Below are 12,920 nucleotides of genomic sequence, written 5' to 3'. Positions count from 1 at the left end.
GGGAAAGATATTTTTGTTTTATATGTCTTCCAAATAGTCTATATACACGTTAATCATATGTTGTAGATGCTCGCGAACAAAATTTACTAAATCACATTTGCTAAATTGTTGGGATAAGCAAAAATGTCATTCCCAGAAACACTACTAACTCTCAACCAATTCAACCCGCAGCATGGAAAAATAAAAGATAAAATAAAATTTTACATGTAAATTATTAAAAATAAATTAGAGAATGTAAATTATTAAAGATGGTAAAAAAATAAAAGAAAAAGACTACTTAAAATTAAAATATAATCATAAAGATATGAATTTTTAAATGCTAAAAATTTTAAAAATTATATTTAATTTATCGTTTGTTAAAAAAAATTAAACTTTTGTGGGAAATTGCTTTTAATATCCTTACATTATTACAAAAAATTGTTTAAAAATTCCAGATACACGAGTTGATTTAAAACCATAGACCAAAAATGAAAACCAAAAATTTCAAAGGACAAAAAGTTTACAAAACTCTTTATAAGATCTAAAAATAAAATAATATTTCATAAGAATTAAAAATTTATTTAACATTAAAATCAATTATACTCATAAATAACCAAACATCATAATCAATTCTACATATCTAAAATCAATTTTAACTCCCAAAAATAGAACCACAATGAGTATGAAGACTAAATTTGGGCCGGTCATAGTCATATCCAATTATTCTTTGATATTTGCAAGCGTAGATTCTCAACATTGTATCAAAGATTATTGTTTTCAGATTTATCGAGTTTATAATCTATAACCCAATAGTTCCAATCTCTGTAATGCAAATCAGACCTTACAATACTGCTATCAACCTAACCTCCAGCTCCAACCTCTGTCATGCAAATCATAAACAAATGCAGTGTCACACCATGACTCTACGGTTGTTTGAAACAACTTCACACTCAATGCAACTTCAACAATGGGTCTCCATACACTTTGATGGAATTAGGGTTTCCACTTTCCTAATCTTGCCATGTTTGTATATATCCGAAATATGGCATCCTAGTCTACATACAATGTCTAGTATGACATGCGTCAACCACCAAAATCTATTTCTCCCGCTCCAAACCACTTCCCCCACCCTCTGCTTGCCATACTCTCTGCTTTAGTAGTTGGTATAAAATCTAAAGTCTGAACACATCACATGCATCCTATATTTATTAACTATTATATCCAATGGTTACTAATAATGATCATGCTTGCACCCTACCTTACATTGGACTAAAGCACAGACACGAAGCCAGTTTTTTCATTCAGAAAAGTGTCAAGCATTAAGCAAAGACAAACCATTAGATGAAACATGAAAGCCTAACTTATAAAAGTAATCAAATCATAGACTAAGATCCGTCTAACAACATACTACAAGAGCAGATGGAAAGCGAGAAATAAACAGATAAATATTGCTTCATTAATCTCACATGCATTCTTCAAAAGGTGCTGCTGCTATTCTCGGCTTCATCAAGCATTTGCACAACTTGTGCAACACCTTCTTCAATTTCCTTTCGGATGATTCCATCAGGCATATCAAATGTCCTTCTTTTAAAGGACAGTGATCTTCCAGCAGGCTGGGGATCTACCACATCAAGCATTGCTTCCAGCTCATCCACCATTGACTTCTTTGCAGATCTAACCATGAGATCAACTCCCTAGACAACAGAGAATAAACAAACCTGTTAGATAAACCGATAAATGGTAATATTCTGTTTGTAAACCCTCAATGTTGGACAACAGTCAAATATTTCTACGGCTACTATTTGGTTCCTATATTTTCTTTTTTGGCTACCACACCATGACTATGCAGCAAAATTCTGCATGTGCACATGGTTTATATTCAAACTAACTTAACTTTGCAACAACAATGCCTTTTTGGTCATACAACGAATACACCAGTACTCAAGAACACAAACCTTGTAATGATTAATGTCATCAGATTCAAGTATAAATTTCTAGAAATAGAGAGAATGTCCAGTCCTAATTCCTGAACCAAGTAGAGAGATATGTAGATGGAAAGCAGCATCAAGGTCGATTCCGCAACTGTTAAACAATGTAGTGAAGATGAATCTTCAAAGTTGTTTATATGATACAAGTTTTCCTCAGGGTTAATACTATGTGGTGCAGTCTGGACTAAATAAAATTGCACCCTGGTTTTACCACTTAATTAAATTCATCTGATCTCAAGTATAAAAGTTTAAAAGTTTGGAGAAATGGGAGGTACTACCTCAATGGCATCAACAGTGAGAAGCAAGACAATGATTTTCTCAGAAAACCTCTGGTGTTCCACTGCATCATTAGCTATACGGCGTCGGTAGGAAAAATTATTGAACAGGGCTCTGATTTCCTTTAATTTAGATTTCGCAATAGCCAGTTCTCTAAGGGCGCGGAGAGCCTTTGACCTACGGATCAAGTATGCTCTAAATGTGCTCTGGATTAAAAATGCAGCATCTTGAGGAGATAATTCCTTCTTTTTGCCTCTCTGATTTTGAATTGCTCCAAACCTCTTTGCAAATGCCTTCATCATCAAGCAAAATGTTTCAATTTTTAAATAAAAGCAGCATTATCTGTAACTATAGATCTACAACAACAACAACCAAACTTTATTTCACTAGGTGGGGTCGGCTACAATATCATAAATCATGTTGATAACCAAACCATTGGCCTCAGTATATTTGTTAGTAGTTTCATTTATAGCTTTTCTTGACCTCTAAATATGTATCAGTATGAATTTATACTCTACAATCGATTAAAAATATACATTCAAGATAACAATGACGTAGCTAATATCCCATTATCTGAAATTTAAATGTGTATTGAAAAATGGGTATGGAGGACACAGATTTCATTCTTAGAATTTGAATTGTAAAGAACAAACTTAAATCCCATTCCATTGACATGATAATGTTTAAAAAATAACAATGCACCGCCTGCTCCCAGGCAGAGCCAAATCTCATTTTTAATAATATTTAACCAACCACACACAAAATATACACATTATCAACAAAATGTAAAATTTATTTCATGGAAATGGTTTTGGCTTTGTGTCAGATTTTTTTTGTTACAGTTTCACTTGAAAAGCTCCCAAATTCCCAAAATTACTTTTAGGGTTTGGACAGCACAACAAGACGCAACAATCTAGACATTGAAGGAAAATTTTAAAGGTTTGAAAGTAACATCATAACTACTTATGCTAACATGCTGTCATAAGCTTATAATATCCCATCGCATGTTAACTATAACACAAACAGATTTGGGGAGAAATGAGGCCAAAAGAAGGAGTAACGCACAGAATGATACAAAATGAAAATATGTTTAACAAATATATAGTTCCCAGTAAAAGCAATCTCCTGAACAGATCAATAAAACTTAAGAAATATACTCTTGCATGATATTTTGAATTTGCATGGAACATATGCAACTTCTTAGGAATGAATTATAATTGTTCAAAGAAAAACAATTAAACCGACAACAGGTTCAAGTTAGTGAACCTCAAAATGCAATCCACCTTTCAAAGCCTTATACTAACTCAATTTCACTTATTAAACATTTCATTACACTTTGAATCACAAGTAGGTAGCCAACATTGTTGATTTAACCTTAAACCCAATTTAGCCATAAAACCCAGGGACCAAAAGCAAGCATTAAACTCCTAATCCAATTCATATTTTACAACTAACTAACTAGTATTGACTATTTTTCTTTTATACTATCTAATCTTATTCGTTTCATAGATCATAAATCTTCAAAGTAACAAACTAAAGATTAATGTCCCTCTAGCATATCATCAACAGGATTATTCAGAAAGCATAAAACCCTGTCCTAGCAAGGATTTTAAAAACAAGTCCAACAATTCGAACCACAACATGGAGCTCTTTGATAGTTGCAACAAGGTCTCATCAGACACATTTGACTGTAGATCTCTAAAAAGGAAAGAATCGCAATCAGGGTTTTAAATAAAGGTCTACAACCGTCGCCTGGGTCATAAGATAACATTTTGATATTACCGAAACCACAATGTCACCACAATCGAGGCAACATCGGTTGCATATAACCACAATATCAAGGATTGCAACACAACCCCAACTTTTACCATGACCTCTGTTTAAAACTCTCATCGCAATACTATAACCTTGGTCCTAACTTTCTCTTTAGGAAACAAAATACTTCCAGAATTAAACTAAATTTAATTTCACAAACTCCAACAAGTAAAAGAACAAAAGCAAAAAAAAAAATATATATACTGCATTTGTAATGAAATATAAGGAAAAAAAAATACTGAAAAGTTAACAAGTGAGGTCTAAATTTTAGATCAGATACATAATTTTGCAAATACCAGTTTTGATTTTATTCCAGTTCAAAGGGAGTGTATCACAGCAGAAAAGGGTTAAGCTAGTTGTCCAACCTGTCTTAAAACGACAACTTTATGATCAGTGGGTTCTTCAATCTCCACAATACGAAACCTACTCTCTTTCTTCTTCTCCTTCTCCTTCTCCTTCTCCTTCTCATTCACCTTCTCCTTCTCCTTCTCCTTCTCATTCACATTCAGATTCTTTTTCTTCTTCTCAGCATCATCACCACTTCCAACCTCAAACGTATACTTCCTCGTGTTCCCACTATCCTCTCCTTTTCCTTTAATCTCAGCCGTCCATTTAACATTCTTCACCACCGCACTTTTCAACTTACTATCATTCTTCTTCTTCTTCTTGTTCTCTTCCTCAACAATCTGCGCAATCCACTTATACTTCCTATCAAACCCATTCTTCTCAGCTCCTTTAATATCAGCCGTCCACGTGTACTTCCGATTACATCCTCCACCGCCGCCGCTACTCTTCTTCTTCTCTTTCTTCTTCCCGTCGATGATTCGGTCGAATCGCGACTCTAACTCGGCGACTCGGTCGCTTAAGCTCTGCAATTGAAACGAGTGTGTGCGATCCACGCGCACCAGATCCGCGTGGAATGGACTCGGGAGAAGAGATAGATCGTGACCTAGATCGTGACCTAGATCGAACGGTAGAGATTGTTCGACGAAGGAAGGGAATGCTAGGGTTTCAGTTATGAAGAACGGTGAAGATGAGTAGTGACATAAGGGTAAGGGTATTAAAGGTTCGTGTTCGATGAATTCAACTCGTCTGAATCGGTTCATGGTTGAGTGAGTGGAATAGGTGGTAACTCGTTTTTGAAGAATAAAATCAGTTACAATTATTATCAGTGTTGGTGGGATTGGATTGGATTCGATTTAATAATCATGGTGATGTTGAAAGAGAATTGGGTGTAAAGCGATGGAAATGGAGAAGATGACAAATTAAGGGTATAATTGGAAATTCAAGTTGTGTTAAAGATGATTAAGAAGTTTTGTGTTTATGAAGTTTGAGAAACTTGAGGCGCCGCGTAACTAATTGACTAAAGTGGGGTCCGTATTTGGATTAAATTACGGGGATTATCCGAATCTTTGAACTGGTTATTACTGAATTTTTGTTCTTTTTTAAAATGGGTATTGCAGTGCGATGGAGCTGTGGTGTGTCGGGAAAGGATTCCCTCCGGTGGGAATCCCTCGTGTGGATCAATCTTCACCCTTAATTTTTATTTTTATTTTTTATAGTCATTCATCTATGGTACAGATTTCATTGGATACCGCCGCAGAGGATCCAGTCCCAGTGTGTGTAGTGGTTCACATGTGAGCTTTTTAGTATTTTTCTGACATACTTTAACCCACATTATTTTTAGCATGCTTCATGCATTATTTGACCTTGGAAGGATTAAAATTTGTTCGCACTCAATGATCAACACCTTGTTCAAAAAATATTGTCTAAAAGTATCTTTAGATATTACTTTTTATTTAAAAGCGCTGTTAAACGTTATATTTACATAACACTTTTTACTTAACGCGATGTTAAAGGGTTTATATTTATTTTAAAAGAAAATTGTTTTTGTATTATCTTCTACGTTTAAAAATTGAAAAATAGTTTAAAAATTTATTTAAAGTACCAAATTTAAATATAGTCGCGCCAGAAAATTTACAACAAAATACAATTAATATACCTAATACAAAAAATAATATTTAACAACATAAGTAATTATAAAATAACATTACAATAATTAATAATCTTTACAAATTTTGATTTATTTTTGCAAGAATTTAACTTGATTGTTGAACTTGAAAATATCAAATGTATATCTCAATATGTTAGTTTCTCGAAATAGCAAGATTCCACCTTAGTCTTTTTATTTTTTCACAAAATATTTCCATTTCTGTTTTATTTGTTACGTTGCATGTATTCTAAAATATAAACCACGATTATTGAATAATAATTAAATAAAACTATGCAGAATAATAACATATAACACAACCTAAGAATAGAAAGAAAAAAAACAAGAGCAAGAAACAAAATTACAATGTTATACTAAAACACTAATAAGTATAACTCTTTGGCACCTCACTTTTGCAAGTATAATATGAATCTATTTCGTTAGTCCTAATTATCTATATCATATATACCTCAATCAAGCATAATCTTCACCCTAATGCCAAGAACACCATGGAACACAATAAGGAAGAAACTATTAGCAACATAAATCCATAACAAACCAATTGAATGAACTTGAAACATTGATAGAAAAATAAAATGAATCATGTATTTGTGACCATACTAAACCTAACTAAGGAGCACATGTCTCACTCCATCAATCGAAGAAAATCCAGCATGAAAATCACACCATTGACACATATGAAAGAATCAAATACGACAACACTATAACATTTTTTAGTTGTGATAACAATAAAAAAGTGTAGCGTAAACTAAAAAAATCATGACTTAAACGTTAGGCAACGGTTTATAAGGTGTGATGTAAGTGATCGTGGCCTATTCATAAGGCAATGGTTTTTTTACTTCTGGCCACGAAATTTAAAAAATTGTTGCTGAACTCAATGAGACAACGGTTTTTTTTGAATGTTTTAGGTCACAATTTATAAGTTGGTTTTGTCAATATTTTATAAATGTTGCATATATAGTTAGGTCACGGTTTTGTGTACATTATTTTTGTTTCAAGCAACACATTTATAACGCTCTCAAAAGCATATGTCACAGTGATAACACGTTTAGCCCACACTTTGTTAGATATTGCCTATTTGTTTAGGCCACGGTAATGAAAATGTTTTAAACCACATTTTCTATGTGTTGTCTATACTTTTTGACCACATACATTCAAATGTTGCCTATTTGTTTAGGCCACATTGATGAAAGTGTACATCCAAATTGACATAAAGTATCAAATTTAAGCTAATAATAACTTACAATTAAGTGAATCTATGGCTTTGCTCAAGTTGTATGTCATGTTGTTTAATTAAGCAAAATTATAGTAACAATAAACATATGTGTAATTAGTAGTCGATTTTCAAAGCACTAACTACCTTCAAACCTCAAAATATATATATTTAGTCTTCTTTATTCATCAATCTCAGCATATATATCATCAATTCTACCACTGCCTCAAAAGAAAAGCTCAACTTCCTAAAATTACTTTAGAATATGTGGATCAATGAAGACCCTAAGTTCACAATTCAAAAATATAATTTGACTCTCCACTTTCTGTAGAAAAAAAAATTGTGTAGGCGTCATGTATCAAGTCCCCATAAAAAAAAAAGAACTTATTGGATTCTCAAATAACACTATCATCATTCTAATGCCATATTTATTCATTCAATAACATCTACTTTTTTCTTTCCTTTCCATCCTAAATTTCATATCATACCCAAGTTTTCTTCCATTTGTTTTGTTCTTGTTTTGAGTCCAACATAATGGAACCTCAACAACAACAACCAACACAAGGAAGTTTAGCTTATTATTGCAGCACATAAAAAACAAATATAAATCAGCACAAGTTTTCACCCTAACTAATAATTATAACATAGATATCAACACATAAATTATTGGAAATAATGATGAGAATAATAAGAGCTAGTTTGTGTGAATTGAAAAAATAAAGAAGTCTTACATAGCATGAATGACACACTATTAATGTTTATAAGGTGAAGGTATGTCAATGTGCCCCAAAGGTATCCAATTTTGTGAAGGGGTATATTAATATACTTGGTTCACTCGTGAAACGCCATATTGGAGGCCAGGAAGATGGGAAGCATCCCACTCTATCAATTTGTATGAATTATTTCATTATTAGTTACTAATTTTTCTTGTATTATTTTCTTCTTTTTATTTTACTAAAAATCAAATAGTATCTTATAATAATAGTGGAATCGCTGGTACAGAGTCAAAAAAAGATTTCCTATAACACTATTGATAAAACATTCAATTAGAACATCTAACAAGTTCTTATCTTGTTTCTAGTAGAATTAAAAAACATTAAACAAAAAAAAAAGCCATTGGAAGTAGTAAGGGAATGAATCTTACTAATAGGTAGGAAGAAAAAGTAGGACATATGTTTTATTTTCCTCTCCATTTGATTAAAGTAAAAAATATCGAAACAAGATCGATTCATTTGCATACCCATACTTTATATTTGCATCTCTTATTTATATTTGATTTGATCCTTATTGTCTTTCGATTCGTTCTCTAAACCAATTGGAGAACAGTTTCTAAAATTCTCTAACTAGTAGAGATTAGCAAAAAGAATTAATTTTATTTTTTTAGAATGGAAATAGAATAGAAAATATTTTTAAATTAGATTAAATTAAAATGAAATTAATGTTAATAAAAAAAAGTTTTCTATATCAACAAAACATAATAAATTATTTTTATTCTCTTTGTCAATAAGATGACACCTGAATTTTTATTCTCTTTTTAAAATGTTAATTCATGTTTTTATTTTAAATTAACTCAAAATCAATCTTGGCTACACATAAAAATCCAAGACGTTCTTGGTTAGTTAAAAACAAATGAATCAAATTATTTCTTCGTGATCAGTGATAGTGAGTGAGAAATGATAAAGGATAAGGATAAGAAAATTACACAATGATGTATCATGGTTCACCCAAGGTGGGCTACATCCAGTTCTCACAATTTGTGAGTTTTTCCACTAATGTGTTTCACACAAGAATTTTCTTGTTTTCACACAATCTTTCTTGAGCAGTTACAACATTCACCTTTCAACCTTGAAATAATTTTTACAATTACCTTTCAGTCCAAAAAGGATTTTTACAAGGTACCTTTTAATCACTAAAATGATTTTTACAATATATACTCAAACTATCTAAAGAGATAGACTTGAGTTTCAAATGATGTTATGATAAAAAGGTTGTAGGATCATAATCTACTCAACACTTGTTTGAGATTGATTTTTAGAAAAAAAACTCAATAAAGAGATCATTGAATATAGTAAGAGAGAACTGAAGTTTTTGCTTGATTGAAGAGTTTTGTTTGCTCGAGTATGATTGTTTTAGTACTAAAATGATTGCACTGAAAACTCTTGCAATTGTCTTCACCTTGATGTTCCTTTTATAAGCATGGAGAAGGTTAGAAATGACCCATTATAGCCGTTACTAAACCTGAAGAAAAAATCGGTTCATAGTGATATTCAATCCATAATGTTCTTTTTTATAACCAGAATGTTATTGGTTTTGTGTTGAACGGAAATGGTGGCTAAAAGATTTAGCAATTGTCTAGTGTTAGTCTTTTTGTCTCAAAAGTATGATGAGCTTCTGCAAAAGGTGTAGCAGCCGTGTCTTTTCATCTTTGTTGTCCTAGTTGTACTTGTTCATAACTCATCAATTTGGAGATTGATCTGATAATTGATCTTGATGTTGATTTTGCTTCTTTGGGCCTTTTAGCTAGACTTTTAGGCTTGAGTATAGTTTTGAGTAGTCTTGATATTTGTTTATCTTAAGATCTAGACTATGGGGAATAATTCATTCTACTTATGTCCTTAAAATAAACTAACTAGAATGATCTTGATAAACCAGAATAATATTTTTATAAATCAGAATGATCTTGATTACTCAGAATAATCTTGTAATTAGTTTCCAGTTCAGTTAAAGCATGATGTTTCTTTAATTTATATCATGGTGTGATTGTTGTATGAATGTATTTGATCATACATCTTTGAATAAAACACTCAAGAACACAAGTTAAACATTAACACAATCATAGTCAAGATTAGAGTTTAATTAACTTGTTTGTTTATCTTCAAAACACTAAATTAAGGATTTTGCCTCAACAATCTCCCTTTTTTTGATGATGACAAACATTTTAATTAGATTTTAGATTTGATTTTGATTTAAATATGATATAATATAAAGTGCATTTGTTAAAAAGCTCTGCCTTAATTTTTGCATCCATTAACAAGTATTTTGTTGAACCAAAATATTTTTCATACATATGGTTCAAACAAACAAAAAAAATAGGTAAAATAAATAAGTACATAATGAGTTCAAAAATACTTCTTAAATCAAATTTCTACTTTTCCCCCTTTGTCATAGCAAAAAGTGGTGGAGGAATCTAAAGTGAAAACGGCTTCAAAAAGACAAAGATGGAGAATAGCCATCAGAGGATGAAGAGATTGTGAGTTTGGGCAGATCAGGAAAGGTAGGAGGCGGATTAGGAAGAGGTGGGTCAAGTCCTAGCTTGGGAGCTAGTTAAGTGTCCATCCAATCCCTTAAGATTGTATTCTCTCTATCTTGATGGACTTGTATACCAATGATAGTTTGAAGAGCTATAAAAATCTTGGGGATATCCTTACGTATTTTTTAGGTGTCTTTCTCTATCTTGGAGAAAGTTGTTTTGGAGAAGGAACAAATGTAGTGATAAGGATAAAAGTTTGGCAAAAATTGAGCCAATAGTAGGGAGAATGTTGGGCATGGATTGTGTCTGAGGAATTAAGGAACCATAAAGGTCCATATCTTGAAAAGAAAAGTATTTGTTAATACCAAACAAGGAAGATATAGATTTTTGTGGGGAGGCAAAAGTTGGATTCATTTGAATGTTCTTTCAAAATGAATTTAGGAGCAAATATGACTTAGAAAAATTGGATTTTGAAGTGATTGTGATGTTGGAATACCAAAAGCATGAGCATTTTCAAGTGGGTGGATTCAGATTGAGTAGTAGCGAAAGGAGGAATGTTGTGCTGGAAAGGAGAACGTTCTTGAGGAATGTTGACTCCAAAGTTCTGAGTATTTGGGTTTAAGGATGTTTTCCTTTCAGAACATTTTCTTTTGTTGGAACCAACAGAGAAAGGAGATTGATCTTGAGGGATATACATAGTTGGTGGAAGTGATGAATTTCTTCACGTGGGAGATGTTTTTGAAAGAAAATTTTGAAATTTTGATAATGCATTTTTCATTTTTGAAAGGGACATTGACATATTTGAAAATTTTGGTGAGAACTATACCATAGAAAATAATATTCTTTTTGTAATCTCGATTGATGGAGAATATCATGTTATGTATGATGATGAAGGGGGGTTGAATTTTTGGCAGTGGAGGAGGTAATAAATGATTAAGGGAAGAGGTGATAAATGATTAAGGCATCATTGTTAGAGACATACTCATGACTGCCACAATGTGGAAGAATGTAATGCTGATTGATATTGTTGAAAATTTTGGGAGGGTTTTAAATTTGCAAACATAAAGTTGGTTGAGCCAGGAATGAATAGCTCATTGAAAACTGCATCTTTGTTGAAATTTAGAGCAGAATACCAATCTTTTCCAAAGATGGTTGACCCTTTTATGGATAGATGCATAATTTCAGCCAAAATTGTCGGAGGGTCTTCATGGTGACACTTGACTAGTGAACGAGCAAATAGTTCAATTAAATAAGTTAGATAGATAAAGTAGTAACCTTTAAGTATATTTTCATATACTTATTGAAAAAACTATAAGCGTGCTTAAATCTAAATTGGTCGAATACGAGCAAACATGGTGGGTGGTAACAACATCCAAGGGATAATATGATGACACTCGACTAGTGAACAACCAAATAGTTCAACTGAATAAGTTAGATATATAGAAGAGTAACCTTTTAGTAGATTGTCAGATACTTATTGAGAAAATTATAAGCACCCTAAAACTTAAATTGGTCATATACAAGCAAACGCTGTGGATGGTACACAACAACTAAGAGATAATATGGTGACACTCAACTAGTGAATGACCAAATATTTCAACTAAATAAGTTAGATACATAGAGGAGTAACCTCTAAATAGATTGTCAAATACTTATTGAGAAAATTATAAACGCTCTAAAACCTAAATTGGTCATATACGAGCAAACACAATGAATGATAACAACAACCAAATGATAATATTGTGACACTTGACTAATGAACAACCAAATAGTTTCATCGAATAAGTTAGATAGAGGAGTAACCTCTAAGTAGATTGTCAGATACTTATTGAGAAAATTATAAACACTCTAAAATTTAAATTGGTCTTATACAAGTAAACACAGTGGATGGTAATAACAACCAAAGGATAATATGAAGTCATTCAATTAACAAAACTTTTGGCCTATGAGCCCCTTATATAAGCCCACAAAAAATAATGAAATAATGAGATGAGATTCTAAAAAAACTATTTCCATATAGGCCTAATATTAGGGACTTAATCAGATATTTTTTTTATAGGGGACTTTGAATCTTTATTGACAGCTCTATCAGTTTGTTTATGCTTAAATATGAAAATTTATGATAATATGTTGTTTGCCCATTTACTGAGTATCTAATGAATACAAAGGATACCAAAGACATGTAATGTAATAAAAAATATATATAAAATATAACAAACCCTACAAATGAAATCGCTCATTTAATATCATATAACCATGAGAAAAATATTATACAAATTTGGGTTGACTTGTAGTTAAATATTTTGTTTACGTTTCTTGTGTTGTCTGAGACCTGTCCTTGATTTCTCTTAATCTTGTAATCATCTTCTCTCTTAGATAGAGATGATT

The 12,920-nt window shown here is 31.9% G+C and overlaps 1 protein-coding gene across 1 annotated transcript; it reads right to left on the bottom strand.

The window, feature by feature from the left end:
• Positions 1–1,258: 1,258 nt before the first annotated feature.
• Positions 1,259–5,510, bottom strand: LOC101507685 (BAG family molecular chaperone regulator 7). Its single transcript, XM_004514465.4, has 3 exons — positions 4,424–5,510; positions 2,246–2,536; positions 1,259–1,673 (listed from the first exon to the last, which is right to left on the bottom strand). Exons 1-3 carry the CDS (start codon positions 5,162–5,164, stop codon positions 1,455–1,457), a joined length of 1,251 nt encoding a protein of 416 aa, XP_004514522.1. The 5' UTR covers positions 5,165–5,510; the 3' UTR covers positions 1,259–1,454.
• Positions 5,511–12,920: the final 7,410 nt, after the last annotated feature.

The sequence above is a fragment of the Cicer arietinum genome, chromosome 6 (genome assembly GCF_000331145.2).
Source record: "Cicer arietinum cultivar CDC Frontier isolate Library 1 chromosome 6, Cicar.CDCFrontier_v2.0, whole genome shotgun sequence".
Taxonomy (NCBI): domain Eukaryota; kingdom Viridiplantae; phylum Streptophyta; class Magnoliopsida; order Fabales; family Fabaceae; genus Cicer; species Cicer arietinum.
The sequence above is the reverse complement of the archived record's forward strand: the minus strand, read 5'-3'. Positions and strand labels throughout refer to the sequence as shown.